Below are 15,624 nucleotides of genomic sequence, written 5' to 3'. Positions count from 1 at the left end.
TCATATCTGCACTAGGAGACCCTTTAGAAATTATTACAAAGCCAGGCATAATATAATGAAATGTGAATGGGAAACCCATTTTGATACCCATTTCTTATCTCAAGGGAGCTTGACCACACATACCTTTCATGAATGCCACAGCACTACTGAAAAACAGGCCTTAAACTGGTGATTTTTAATTAACTTAAAAATGTGTTGCATTTTAGTCATTCAGAGACAGTCAATTGAACATTTTTGAAGGGGGCTATGATATAAATATTCACTAATACAATGGCTGGGGGAGTAAATAATTGTGTTGACACAACCTTAAAATTGACATACCAATACTGCATGGTGCTAAATTTGTGTTTAAAAGTCTTAACTATTTGAACATGTTGCGCCATGTGTTCTTTTGCAAGTGTCCCTCCCCTGCAAACTCAGACTAAAATATATTCATCTAGTTACTGAGTTGGAAAGATTTGTAATGAGTTCTTTGAGCTGTAAATGTTCCCCCACCCCCTTTAAATCTTCATCTGACATTAAATAAAGCAAATACAAAACAGATTAACTGTCAAACGGTTATGCTCCATCTCTTCAGTCTGCTTTTAGGTTTCAGAAGGGGAGCACGTTGATGAGGTAAGGAGACAACATGGTCTTCTTCCGTCGATGTAGAAAGATAGCACAGATGATTGTCTGAAAAAGCTGTACTGCACAGTGCAAGCATGGCTTTCGCCCAGTCGCACATTATGGCCGCTAGAAGGCATCAACACAGTAGACTCATAATTGAAGTGGATGAGTACAGCTCAAACCCCACACAGGCGTTCACGTTCTACAACATTAACCAGGGACGTTTTCAGCCCCCACATGTGCAAATGTAAGTATTATAGTTTTGTTCTTGCTCTAACACAGCCTTCAGAATTGTTATTGCCTTGTCAATGTCGTATTTGATGGACCAGTCAGAAAGAATTCAGAGAACAATGTTTTGCTGTCTTTCTAATAATAATTACTGATACAATTCAGTCCATTGGGGAAGTATAGGTACTTTTTTAAAGGATAGAAGAGGAATCACTATGCTAGCACAATTTGGCCTTTATAAAAAGAAAAAAACAACAAGCAATGTAATTAATCTAAGAGGTTTCATATAGATAATATTTTCCACAGTTTTAGAAGCATTCATCAGCTTTTTGAACTCGTATTCTCAACTTGAATCACATGTAAATAGCTGTTGAAATACCAAGACTGTATTCAGAATAAACATTCTCCTGTTGCTCGGTTAGCTGTATTACCGCTTTGTACTACCAAAAAGAAAAAAAAAGACAGCAACAAATAAAATAGTGTGGGTACCCATCCAACAGCCTACTTTAATACCAGCGTGTGAAAGATATGGAGTGCTTAAAGAGTAATTAAAATAATGTGTTTGTTTTTGACTTTTTATATATAATGATGACATCAGTAAAGTTAACTGTTCTAAATGGTGATTTACTTTTAATGTCAAGTGTAGGATCATAATTACAAAATAAAACCTGCCATAAAGTTGAGAATCAGAAGGGAGAGCAAAACTGTTAAGCCATTACAAGTAAACTAAGTATATAAATCCATTGCAAAATATTTTATAGGAAATAAAAATGTAACGTATTTTATTCTATTCTTTAAAAAGAGAATCAATCTTATATTTTGATCAGAGAACTGATTTTCATTTAAAAAAAACTTTTTACTTTAGCAGGACTGAATAAATTGGCTTAGTTTCATCCACTACATTTAATACATTTTGGTAATTTCTAAACATAGGGAATGATTCATTTAAAAAAAAAAAACGTGAGTGGATGGTATGTATCTTTTCATTGATATTTTACATGCAAATTGTGGTACAAATTGTACACCATAGAAAGGAAACCTGAAGGCTAATGTGGACACATGCCTGCATGTGGGCGGAGTTAGACTATAACTCTCTGGAGCAGGTTTTTGTTATATATGCCAATTACAATAGGGTCCTGATCCCTAGCTGGGGCTTTTAGGTAGTGTCCCAGTACAAATAACGAATAAAACAAATATAATATCTGCATCAGGGAACATCTTTTGTTTGCAGAGCTGGCAAATGGTAACAGAAAACAAAAACAAAAAAATTGATTCACAAATATTTTGGCAAACAGAAGTACCAAGTTCAGATCTCTGAGATTTGTGGGGCATATTATTCATTATTTGTGTGTATTCAGACAGCCGCTGGGCATTCATGAATACGTTTGCCAATCCCAAAAGTTGCGTATATGAGTTTTCGTCACAAAATTTGGGTTGGAAATTAGTTATTCATTATTAGCCATTTGCTACTCATTATTCTCTTGTTTAATGTTGCGGTCACCCAGCCAGTGAGTGAATACAATAGCATGTGACTTTGGTGATCCACCACACAACACAGTGAATACTCTAAAGGGAGCAGTTCACAAACAAGCCAGTCTCTGAAAATTGTTCCCCAAAAGTGTTCAACACTCATGAATAATTAATGCATTTGAAAAACGTTCATGCAAACCAGAAAATGTGCTAAGTTGTAACAAATAATATTTATAACAGTAGTTTGACCAACTCTATTTGTCTAGACAGTAGAAATCTTGAAGAATTTTTGTGAATACTTACAGTATTTATATTGTTCTTGGCTTTTACAAATTAACAGAATGGTGAGAAATGTAATGTTGCATCTCCTTTATGCCCATAAATATTATGAGTGAAATCCTGGCCCCATTGAAATCAATAGTAGTTGTTCCATTGACTTCAGCAGGGTCAGGATTTCACCTTATTAGTGACTTATATGCTTCAAAATCCTTAGTTTAGTGATGTTGCAAGTAATAACGAATAAACCCAATATAAACTTACTCACCCCCAAACTTTCCATAAATGCTTTTCTCCTCAGTGCTTTTGGCTCTCCTCCAAAGCGCTTCTGACTTCAGCCTTACAGCTAGTACACGGTTTTTCTGGTGCTCAGTGCTGTCTTACACTCCCTGTCTTACCTTAACTACACCATCCAGGAGTATTCCCAACCTCTCACAGCATTTTCCTGGCTCCATCTTTGTCTTTCTTGTTCCTCTGTTGCGAGGTGCTTTGGATTGCTACAGTTGGCAAATGTATTTTATTATGATAATTGTCATCTACTGTTTGTTAAGCACTGATAATGCAATCAGAGCTGTAGAAGACATAAATCGTGACAGTCGTCCCCTGAAGATTTAAGGTCTTGATCCTGGCTGTATGCAGGCAAACCTCTGCTTCTGTATGAAACTTCTTTGAAGCCCTGTGTATATACCAACCTCCAGCAACAACTGTTGTCCTGAAATTTTAGCTTTGCTTTTCAATTTATATGCTATTTAAACAAAACATATAGATCATAAGGGCCTCATTCTTCTCTTTCCCTTACTCACAGTGCAAACAGTTCATTGGACATCAGTGGGGCTACTCAGGGCGTCAGATGTTGCTCAAGGACATCAGTCTCAGGCCTTAAGAAATTGTGTCCTACAATACAATTAAATGTGTTTATGTGAAACCTGACATACTTTTGCACTGCAAAAGCAATTCACACATCCTTAATGTGTGCATATTTTTGTGACACTGTGATCTGTATTTCATTTATTTATCATATTTATTTATATCCGATACATTTTTTGGCCCTTTGTACAAGGTTTTAAAGCAATACATACCTTGGCTGACCAGTGTGAATCAGGAAAATGCTTCCCACAAAATAAAATTCTAAATCGTGCATAAGGAAAAGCGTACGTATTGCGTGCTGCATACCTTGCCGTTTTAAGTTTGTTGTGTTTTCATTCAACTTCAGAGGAGGACCATGTGAAATTTAGGTTATGATTTGATGCACAAGTTACTGCTGTTCACCTTGGCTTTGTTCCAGTGATAGGCAAGAGGGAAGAGGCATATTTAGGGGATGCACTTTATGACCTACACTGAAAACCCAGCAATGTAAATTCATATCAGCACATTTTATTTATTTTGTACAAATGCATGAGAACCCTGGGAAAGGTACATTATTTTTCTGGCTACCTTCTTCTGCAGTTCAGAAGTATCCATAATTTAAAACTGCATAATGGAGAGGTGCCCTTATTGGGAAGTTAGGGATGGGGAGAGCAAAAGTTTGGAAGTCAGGGATGTAAGACCTCAAGTTTCTGCTTTTGTGCATGTTTCATGCTCCAACTTTTGGCCTCGCTTCCGGTCACTTTTTGTTGAAAAATTGACAAGAGGTGTGAAACTTTAGGAAGCTTGGGCTTAATACTTCCTGCTGTACAGCACTCGAATTAAATAGTTATTACTCCCTGGATTTAGTAAAGTGGAAAAAAAAACTTTTGAAAAGTTATGACTTTTGCTAGAACCTGCCCATAGATGTAATGATTTTAAAAAAGACATACCCACCCCCAAAAAAGTATAGAAAAATAGTATAACAAAGAGAATTTGCTCATACATTAGCTTTTTAATGTGTTTTATAAATGGTAAAGTGAGAATTTTTGTAAGTATTGTTTAATAATTTGAACAGGACTCTCTCTATTCCTGGTTGTCTCACTAATGTCTACTACTGACTACATGAACTTATCAGGTCACATAACATCCATGCCTCGGTTTGCTCATCTGTAAAATGGATATAATTCTTATCTGTCCCATGTTGTGAAGATTAACTTATGTTTGTAAAACAATTTGAGATCCTCTGAAAGCTTTTCCCATAAACACCAAAGTGTTAGCATTAATAATGCTAACATTATTAGGGGGGATATGGTAGAGGTATATAAAATCATGAGTGGTGTGGTGAAAGTGAATAAGGAAAAGTTATTTACTTGCTCCCATAATATAAGAACTAGGGGCCACCAAATGAAATTAATGGGTAGCAGATTTAAAACAAATAAAAGGAAGTTCTTCACTCAGTGCACAGTCAACCTGTGGAACTCCTTGCCTGAGGAGGTTGTGAAGGCTAGGACTATAACAGGGTTTAAAAGAGAGCTGGATAAATTAATGGAGGTTAAGTCCATTAATGGCTATTAGCCAGGATGGGTAGGGAACGGTGTACCTAGCCTCTGTTTGTCAGAGGGTGGAGATGGATGGCAGGAGAGATATCACTAGATCATTACCTGTTAGGTTCACTCCCTCTGGAGCACCTGGCATTGGCCACTGTCGGTAGACAGGATACTGGGCTGGATGGACCTTTGGTCTGACCCAGTATGGCCATTCTTATGTTCTTATAATAATAAAGATCTATAACTTTAATTTTTCCTAATTAAATTTTTTAAATTGAGCCAAGAGGGAAGCAGATCAGATGGGGAAAGATCCAAATTATACATAACAATGAACTAAATTAATGTTCTTAGTCATTTAAGACAAATGTTTACAAAACTAAATTGTTCATATAAAACTATAATTCTGTCTGAGATTTTACTGATATTAATAAAGCTCTTGGATTTCTGTTTTTCTGTTTTTTTCCACCAAAATTACCCCCACTGAAATTGCAGCTATGGTACAGTTACACATACATACTTCTATATATTGTAATGAAATGTGTTGAGGGTGAAGGAATTTAATGAGTTGCAAATAAGTATATTTCATGCAGCAGATTTGTGTTCTCTGCCTTCCTTACCTAAATCATGAGGCAGCTTCATAAAAGTGGGTCAAATCATTTCTTTTCCTCAGTTTTGAGTCTTGAAATTGGGCACTATACAATGCAGCACCACCCCTTACTGCATCTGATTTACTTAGTATAATTAAGCCCAGAAAGTTACCACAATTGTCCTGACAATAGTAAGGTTAGAATGTGCATTTGCAGCAGCTGTCAGTAGAGTTCTTATCTGCTGGTGCATTAACACACTGAACCATATCTCCAAAAATGCTTTAATTAAATTTGTTGGAATTTTATAATCTGCAGAAAAAATACTATTTGGAAAATGCATTTAAATGTATTTATATATGTGATAAAATGCTTCTCTCAATATAGTGTGCAATCTTATCTAAACGATGAACACAGGATGGTATTCTTATTTTGAAATTGGAAATGCCTTTGTTTTATTTGTAAGTGTCTGAAATATGACAATAACATTGAAACAATCCCTTTTCCATAATCTCTTTCAACTAATAGGTGTACCCAGACAATATTTAAAGCACTATGATGTGAACTCCAAAATTCTTACACCTCCTATTAATTCTGTGAGTTTCTTCTAATAAGTGACTTTCACCACACAGATCCAGAATACGTCATCTTTAGTAACACTGAAAACTGTATTGGAATTGCAAAGTAACTACTAAAAAGGTTATGTAGTCAACTCTATTTCATAACCTTCTCATGGTGCGTTTCCCATAGGGTGGATCCTGTGCCCCATGATGCCCCCAAACCTCCAGGATATACCCGATTTGTCTGTATTTCGGACACTCACTCAAGAACTGATCCAATCCAAATGCCCTATGGAGATGTTTTAATACATGCTGGTGACTTCACTGAACTGGGACTTCCTAGCGAAGTTAAAAAATTCAATGAATGGTTAGGTAAGTATCAGATTAGCTGCCATTTCGGAAGTAAACGTGATTTAATGAATGTATTAACCCTCTCTGCCTCCTAGTAAAACATCGTGCACTCAGGAATGATGAATATTAATTTAGCTTTGTGTTTGAATGGTAATATTTAGAATTTGGATTTTTAAAAATATTATGCTCTTTCCAGCTGAGCAAATGAGATTCATGTTATCATTCATCCATTCTGCCTTTCTACTCTTAAGTGGGGGAAAATGTACAATAAACAACTTTTGGCATTAGCTGCAATTTAAGTCACTGGGCCTTTTATGATTTGCATAAGAACTCTTACATACATTGTTATGGCTTTCCCTCCCCATAAAAAGTTGTGGTGAGAAAAGCATTTGTCTGTTTAACCCTGGAGGCTGATAGTTTTTCTGTCTGAGGCTCAGCTGCACCGCAGCGATGAATTCTAAACAAAGCAAAATGCATGTCTGTGGTTGCTGTCTTGGATGTGGCAGACCAGATGTAGATGCCTTCTGTAGGCAACTGTTGGCATTGATCGCTGAAATTCTGTTCCACTGGGCAGGCAAGTGGTGATTTACATGCACTTCTACAATGTTATGTATGTGCTTAAAAAAAAATTACAGTGGAAATTAGAAAGAGTTCGCTGCTTCCAGAGAAAATCATGGTCTGTGTTCCTCTTGTGCTGGTGCTCTGATTTAGCATAAACACGGATTTTTGTTTCTGATATTTATCAAAAATTTTTGGGTCGGGTGAGTGGCTTTAAAAAAAGTACATGAAGTACACATTTTAAGGGGCTGGGCTTTTTTCTTTAATTTATATTTTCCTGTGTTTTCCTGTCTTCGTAACTACTTACTATGGCATTTCCCACTGTGGGATTGGCTAGGAATCAGGCACAAAGCTGACAGAAGCACGGAAACTGAGATGCAATAAGAAAAATGTCAGGCCTTTCTAGTTCAAAAAAATATTTACAAGCAAACCTGTACCCTAATTTTGGCAGGCTCATGCTAATAAATATTGATTTGACTCTGGAAGCCCAATAATATGTCTAACAAAATAATTAAGAAAAAAAAGTTAACAATGCAGTAAGGTGGAAACATACACACAAAAGCATTGTCATTTGCAGTGAAATCTGTAACAGTACCTTCCACTCACTCTTTCTGTGCCCAGGCATTACAGGACAATAGGACACTCTTACAACACTAAGCAATGTTCAATTCCACTCTGAGTCTTCACACTATATTGCAATAACGTACAAACATTAGTGCACAAAAACCGTTCCAAACCCCATGTTTATCTGTTGTACACAAAATCAATATTTACCCAGTAGTGTGGAAGGGAAGCGATATTAGAGCATTGTCAGTCAGCAAAGAAAGGGACTGCATGTCTGAGTTGCTGCTGAGCTCCTGTCTACCTGACAGGCTGCCTGGCCTCCTACATGATACTGCCCCAGCTGTGAACAGCAGAAGTCCTCAAGCTGAAATCCCCTCAGTTTATAGGTTATAGGTGAGGGAGTTGTTGGCAGAGCCTTCTTCATGATGGCCTCGTGAATGGAATTGCTTTTCTCCTTGCTCCAAAATAGTCTGAAAATTTGCTGATCATTAAGGCTTGCTGCCAGGCTGATCTCTCTGAATGGTCACTTGGAGAGGATTGAGGTGTGTGGGGCATGGGATTTCAAGCTATAGGGTTTTTTTGGAGGGTGGGGGGGGTTGGTTGTTGGATTCCTAAGGAGTGGTGCCCTTTTGTGTAGTCTGGTATGAGAATGTTTTGCTTGTTATGCTTATAATAGTTGTTTGTTGTTGAAGGGACTGGTGTTGTTTTTTCTGGATTTATATTTTAAATCTCTGTCAACCTGTCTAGAGCATTTGAATAGGTGGGTGTTTTTATGTGTTTAATTTAAATAAATAAATAAATAAATAAATAAAGTAAAAAACACATCCATTTTCTTTGAAAACCTGCTGTACTTTACCTTCCTTATTGACTAATGCATCTAGAACCATTAGAGCTTCTTCCATTCGCCAGCCACCTCCTTCTCTTCCTCTTCCCTCTTTGCCTGGGATCTTGCTAATTTTTCCCCCCCCAAAAATATTAAAAAATTGACACCATCTGGCAAGAGCGTTTACCCTCTCTGACATCCTTTCCTGCTCACTCCCAGACTGCATTCTCTCTTTCATCCTAGTCTCAGCTCTCCCTTTCCTCTCTCTTTACCTTCATTCTCTCTATTTTGGCTCTATCCCCTCAGCCTTCAAATATACGACAGTTTCCTCTATCCTTAGAAGGCCTTCCCTTGCTCGCCTGCTTTTCAAACTACAGCCCCGTGTCCCACCTTCTCTTCATGTCCACATTTCTTGTGTGCGATGCTGGCTGCCACTCTTCCATTTCTTCTTCCCTCATACTCTTTTGGATCCCCGGCATTTCGGTTTCTGCCTATATCCTCCTCTCAAGCTTTCCGAGATCACCTGACCAAATTCTGTGGCTGCTTCTCCATTTTCCTTTTTCTCCACATCAAATTCAGGCTCCTGTCTTTGATGTCAAGTATATTTTACTTTAAAAGCGCTGACTTTAATAGAACTTAAGCTAATGCTTAAAGTTGAACATGTGCTTAGGTGCTATGCAAAATAGGGCAGACCTAAAGCCCTTTCTCTCTTTCTTCAAGCTTGTTTTTTTTTCTTTTTCTGATACTGTTACCTCTGTTATTTTCCTCTCTTTGTCCCAGTCTCTTCCGTGAGCTCATTTTTCTTGAAACACTCTGAGCCCAAAGTGCATTTGGATTTCAGAAGGTTCCGAATTTGAAATACCGTAGATGGTGTCGTGGGGACACAAGACCATTGAGCTTTCGGATGCCATCATAAGGAATGGGTTGGAAGAAAACTTGCGATTATGCTATATTTTCAATGTGCCCCACACACTGATGTCACTTTAAGCATTTGAAAATAATCCAGAGCCCTTCTGCCTAGATATTATTCATCAATATATAATGCAGGATGGTTAAGTTGGATCTTATCCTTGAATACTGGGGACATGCTGTGCTGTGGTTATCCCCTGCACTCAGTCCTCTCACTATTTTTATTTTATTAATTAATTTTTATCTGGCACCCAAAAATGCATGAGGCGCTTTATAGAACAAACACAAAAACATCGTCTCTGTCCTAGTGCAGCCATCAAATTAGACGTGCAGCTCTCCCCCCCACCCATTGCATTCTTTAATGATGGTATTGGAAAAGATCTGTGTAGTTTGCTCCAGCCTGCATGAATATTTCCAAATGTTATATACTCCAAGGCTCTAGAGCACAACATGGCTCTGAGTTACACTTATGACATTTGAGCTAAATGTTCAATCTGACGCTCCAGTTCTACACCCACTTGTGTGAGTGTGTATGTGGAGCATTGTGATCTTGTGTGTAGACGCAGAAGATTACTTAATTATGCTGCACATTTTCTAATGTTCCTAGCTTCATTATTTCTGAATGAAATTACCTTAAATATGTCAAAGGCATTCTTCTTCTTTGAGGAATAAATTCATGCCAAATTTGAAATAAAGCTTAGAGTTACAGTGCAAAAATGAAACACACCTGGAACATTTAATTGGTGACAACCACCATTTTGTTCTTATTTTCAAATCTCAAAAATGGAGAAGCAGAATTTTATCAAACTTCTCAACACAAATTCACTTCAGGTCTGTGATTTCCCATATGAAATTTTACCACAAAGGGTCAAATTTTTCTCACTGAAAATTGACATTACCTGAAAATAGTTTTGGAATGAAAATGCCCATTTGAACAGAATTATACCAATATTCTACATTGCTATAATTATACACTGTTGATGATTGTTATAGCATTGCTGTTTATATAAAAATCAGCTAATTTTGATCACTAGTCAGTATCCCTGTTGTTTTAAGATACAAATCTTCATTAAAGAAAACAATCTTAGTGTCAGGTCCTTTCTAAAATGGAAACTTCTGCAGTGATGGTAGATATTTTCCTTCTTGTTTTAACGGGTATATTTTAGGGTGCAGTAATAGTCATATTTAAGACAGCTTTAAGTGGTGGCAAAGAAGAAAGAAATTCATCCGTCTTGAGCAGCAAAAGAAATTAGAATTTACAAAGTGTACTCTTGCCATTTTGACCATCAGTAATTATACTATTTTTATGTTAATGTAGAAACCCCTTGAAAGGGGTGCTTAAGTACTAATTATCTATTTACAAAAGAATGGCTTTGGAAATGCAGTGAGAAACACTGAGCTGTATAGGGATTTAGAACAGATGTCATTTTAAAAAGACTAAGCATACCAAAAAAAAAAAGTTGGTTTTCATTGCATTTCTTTAACATACAGTGTCCCAGATTCTTGGCTACAATTGAGGAGCACACAGCATAGGTCAGGAGAGAAGGGTGCAAAGATGAATTTATAGTCTCTCACAGGTCTGGGCTGCCTGTGCTGGGCCAATCCTCTGGCCTAATTTAGGGCAGCCTGAGGACTTCTGTAAATTACATGAGCTGCCAGTAGCCTCAAGGGTCAACAAGGCAGTTAGGGACCACCAGAGTGTAAGGAAGCTGAGCTAGATCACTTTCTTCCACCCACACCTCCTGTCCTGGCAGCGGGGAGCATATGATGTAGGTGCTGCTATATTAGAGGATCTCCCCCGCTACGCTAGTCATCCTCCCAAGGCTGGCTGCACCGACTTAGGGCCATTTGTACCACTGCAGTTTGAAATGTGGGTCAGTGTCCATTCCACAGCCGTGGTATTGCTAAAGTCAAAATTATGATTCCTCCTGTTGTAGGATCCGCGGAATGACTCCTATTTCCATAATACCCCAATGGCACGGCTTCCCCCTACCCCTTTTTGTCTAAAAATTAGTTCTATCATTACAAACTGTGGGTCTGATTCTGGCCTCATAAGTTTTACCCCAGTGTTTAACTGTTGGCTTTAGTGGAGTTTTTCTTGAAGGCAGTGGGGTCTGGAGACATAAAGGCAGGATTGGGAGGCAAGAGGTCCAGAATCTAATTCTGACATGGCTGTGACCTTTGGCTAGTATTTTCACTAAGGGAGGTAGGCACCCAAATCCCATCCCATAGGAACTGAGCACCTAACTCCGTTAGACATCTTTGAAAATCACAGGCTCTGTCTTGTTCCCCATTTGTAAAATAGGGACAATAATACCTAGCCATATGCCTCACAGAGATGTTAATTAGTGACTGTTTATACAGTGCTTGGAACATATACCATAACGCATTATACATAAATGTAAAACATTATTATTTGTGGTGTGCATATACTGACATAGTACCAACCCCTTTGTAGTCTTCCCATTGAGAAGATGAGCTGTTGGGGACACTGAGGATTATTTTGCAGGATCTGAATTGGAGTCAGTATCAAGTTGTGATGAAATCCCTGTAGTAAGTGTGAAGTGATTTTTTTACTGTTACTTTTTTATACAGTTCTCTGTGTCCTGTCCTTTCTTTGTCCCTCAGATATATACGTTATTTTAAAAGGTAAAAAAAAAGTTCCTGTAGAATTTTTTCATCCCCATTAAGAATTTTTAAGGTTGTTTTTAATGGTAGAATCAGGAATAGAATTTCATACTATAGCTTAAATATAAAGAGAAAACTCTTACAGACTAAAATTCATCCAGTGGCTCAGGGGCTGAACTATGCTGCACAATGACTCCTGTACGCAGGAGGGCAGTACATTGGTTCTGCATAGACAGAGGTGGTTTAAAGCAGGAACAAAGGATCTGCAAATGAAGGTCCTAGACTGGAAGGCGATCCATTTTCCTTTAGAAATAAATTTGTTCAATTACTGAACATGTAACAGAGTATCCTGGAATATATGCTTGAATATTAGCAGATTTTTTTTCTAACATATGTTCCTAGTTTTATTTATCTATATCTATGTATTTAAAGAATTCCCATTTTGCAAATGTAGCGGTGAAAAATAGTGTATTTATTTGTTATTTTAGTGTTTGATTTAATTGCTGACTTTTATGTTGCAGAAATGGCTAGATCTAACAGTTTACAAATGACTTAAGGAGGAGTGTTGATTTACAATGTTATTCAAGATTATACACCATACAAAAAAGTATGTTAATGTAAATTTCCCAGACATCAGCCAAGTGTTTAAACACAGAACTGTCAAAGAGATGCTAAAAAAGCAATCTGAGACTGTTATACAGTCTTTTTACTATATCACTCACTGCTATATTCTAAAAGGTTGAAATGAGAGGGGGGAAACATTAAGTGGGCATTTATATGATTGTCACTGCTTTTAGAGAATACTAAAAATGCTGCTTAGCACAATACCCAGAGACAAGCAAAGCACAGCTGCTGTTAGGAGTTTGCATATATCTTGTTGAAGTTGCATGGGGATGCAATTGTAAGTCTGTGTGTTTTGTTAAATAAAGCGGGTAAATGGTAAAGACTCCTTACTTTTTAGTACAAGAGAAGTCTGGAGTGTAAAAGGTATGCATTTGCTTTTGGATTATTTGCAGTATTTTATCTAATTTAAGAAGCAAAAAGCATTGCCAAAGGATGATTCACCTTTAAGTACTTATACAAAGTCCATTTACAGATAACTCTGAGACAGTGAAATAGAAACTGAAAGTCCCAGGGTTTTTTAGTATTTTCTGATATGCAGTCTGTATTTCAAGTGACAGTGAACCTGCACTTCAGGTAATTCTTTAAAAATTATCTTCCCTATAAAAGGGGCCCACTGTGGTTTGAAAATTGGGAATTGCTATAATAATTTTGTATTGGCACATAAAAAATTTGAAGTTCAGTTGATTTCCTTAATTAGTAATCTACTGTAATGAAAGAAAGAAACAAAAATATTACTAGTTAATCAAATATATATACACACACATACAGTAGAACCTCAGAGTTACGAACACCAAAATTATGAACTGACCGGTCAACCATATACCTCATTTGGAACTGGAAGTACATAATCAGGCAGCAGCAGAGACCGAAAAAAAAAAGCAGCAAATACAGTATAGTACTGCATTAAATGTAAACTATTAAAAAAGGGAAAGTTTGAAAAAGATTTGACAAGGAACGGAAACTGTTTCTTTGCTTGTTTCACTTAAATTGAAATGGTTAAAAGCAGCATTTTTCTTCTGCATAGTAAAGTTTCAAAGCTGTATTAAATCAATGTTCAGTTGTAAACTTTTGAAAGAACAATCACAATGTTTTGTTCAGAGTTATGAACATTTCAGAGTTACAAACAACCTCCATTCCTGAGGTGTTTGTAACTCTGAGGTTCTATTCTATTACCAAGGCTATTATATATTTTTTGCACTAAGTGAACAAAGAATAAGATACTTTTTGATGAACATTTGCCAGAACTGGAAAACAAGTGTATTTACTTGAGACAATGTGTAAAGGTCATTTGAGGGGTCCGGGGGGGAGAGGGGGAGTGTGACAGTTTTTTTTCAACTACACATGAATCCAATAGGATCACCCAGATTTTTAAGTACCAAGTCCCCATAGTCTAATAGGAAAGTTTGTGGTAATATCTATTTATAAAAAGTTCTTCTCTTATAGAAGCTGCTTGGCTTAAGTCCAGGCCAGTGTTCCTCCAACGTATTTTTGGGTGTAGTGGGGGAAGGAAGAAATGAGAAAAACAGGGAGGGAAAGAGAGGGGAGGAGGGGAATAGGGAACTGTTGAGTTCTTATCCCCACCATCAACTAGTGACATTGCAAGTGGCTGGGGGAAAAGGAAGAATTGAGCCCCACCTTCCAGGGTGGGAGGCCCTGGAAGTGGCCTGGGGAGAAGGTGCTCCAGAGCCCAGTAGCTGAAATTAGAACTGTTTGAAATTCAAAATTTCCATTTTACACAAAATTTCAACATTTCAGAATTTGTTTTAATTCCAAATTTGATTAAAACCAAATATTGTGGATATTTAGTGAACAGAAAATTCTGAAAAAAATTGTTTTGAAAATTTCATTTAAGAAAAAATTAAAAATTTAATTTCAAAACAAAATTTTGAATTTTTTCTTACATTTTTTTCCCAGTGGGAAATTTGTCAGAAATTAATATAATTTCACACACACAAGTTGGTTTAATTGAAACAGTATTTTCAGATGGAAAACTGTTTTGATAAAGGCCATGTTTATACGTATAGCACTGCCGCGGGGCAGCTGAATCAATATAGCTGCGCTGCTGCAGCACGTGTGGTGAAGACGCTCTGTGCTGATAGAAGAGCGCTCTCCCACTGGCATAAAAAAACCACCTCCGCGAGAGGCAGAAGCTAAGTCAGCAGGAGCTCTTCCGCTGACATTGCGCTGTGTGCACGAGCACTTATGCCGGTGTAACTTATGTTGCTCGGGGGGGTGGGGGGGAGGGTAGTTTATTCAGACCCCTGAGTGATATAAATTATGCCAACATAGGCTGTACTGTAGACATAGCCTAAAATTTTGCTACCAGCTCTAGCTAGAATTTTCCCTGCACAGTATATTGTGTTTTCCAGCAGGGGGTAGCTACACATGTGCATCTTCGGGGGGAGTCTGAGAGTTCTGCAGACCAGAATAAGCAGTCATAAGAATATATAATTTCCCAAAATTCCAGACTTCCTTCTTTTCCTTTAGCATTAAATACATCTGTAAGCCACACCAGACGTGTATGTTACGTTATGGCATTCCTGAATGGCATATCTGTTTCTTATGTGCTCTCATATGCCTTATACTCTCAATGGGAGCTATAGTTTGTACTGGATCCATATGCAGAATTCCCATGAGAGCAGTATATGGTCTCAAATTTGTTTGCACACACACAGCTAGCTCCCTTTCCATCCCAGGTCTGCTGCTTCCCTGTTAGCAGAGCCAAACACTAATACCAATGTTTTTAAAAGCAGCTAGGTATACAAGAAACTTTTACTGCACTAAAAGAAAAGTAGTACTTGTGGCACCTTAGAGACTAACCAATTTATTTGAGCATGAGCTTTCATGAGCTACAGCTCACTTCGTTGGATGCATACTGTGGAAACTGCAGAAGACGTTATATACACAGAGACCATGAAACAATACCTCCTCCCACCCTACTCTCCTGCTGGTAATAGCTTATCTAAAGTGATCACTCTCCTTATAATGTGTATGATAATCAAGTTGGGTCATTTCCAGCACAAATCCAGGTTTTCTCACCCTCAACACCC

At 37.5% G+C, this 15,624-nt stretch overlaps 1 protein-coding gene across 1 annotated transcript in view; it reads left to right on the top strand.

The window, feature by feature from the left end:
- Positions 1-701: 701 nt before the first annotated feature.
- MPPED1 (metallophosphoesterase domain containing 1) overlaps positions 702-15,624 on the top strand; it is a 59,835-nt gene continuing 44,912 nt past the window's right edge. The window contains exons 1-2 of the mRNA XM_077807449.1: positions 702-853; positions 6,308-6,489. Coding sequence (XP_077663575.1) covers positions 702-853; positions 6,308-6,489 — 334 coding nt within the window. The remainder of the gene's footprint in view (positions 854-6,307; positions 6,490-15,624) is intronic.

The sequence above is a fragment of the Eretmochelys imbricata genome, chromosome 1, assembly GCF_965152235.1.
Source record: "Eretmochelys imbricata isolate rEreImb1 chromosome 1, rEreImb1.hap1, whole genome shotgun sequence".
Lineage (NCBI taxonomy): Eukaryota > Metazoa > Chordata > Testudines > Cheloniidae > Eretmochelys > Eretmochelys imbricata.
The sequence above is the reverse complement of the archived record's forward strand: the minus strand, read 5'-3'. Positions and strand labels throughout refer to the sequence as shown.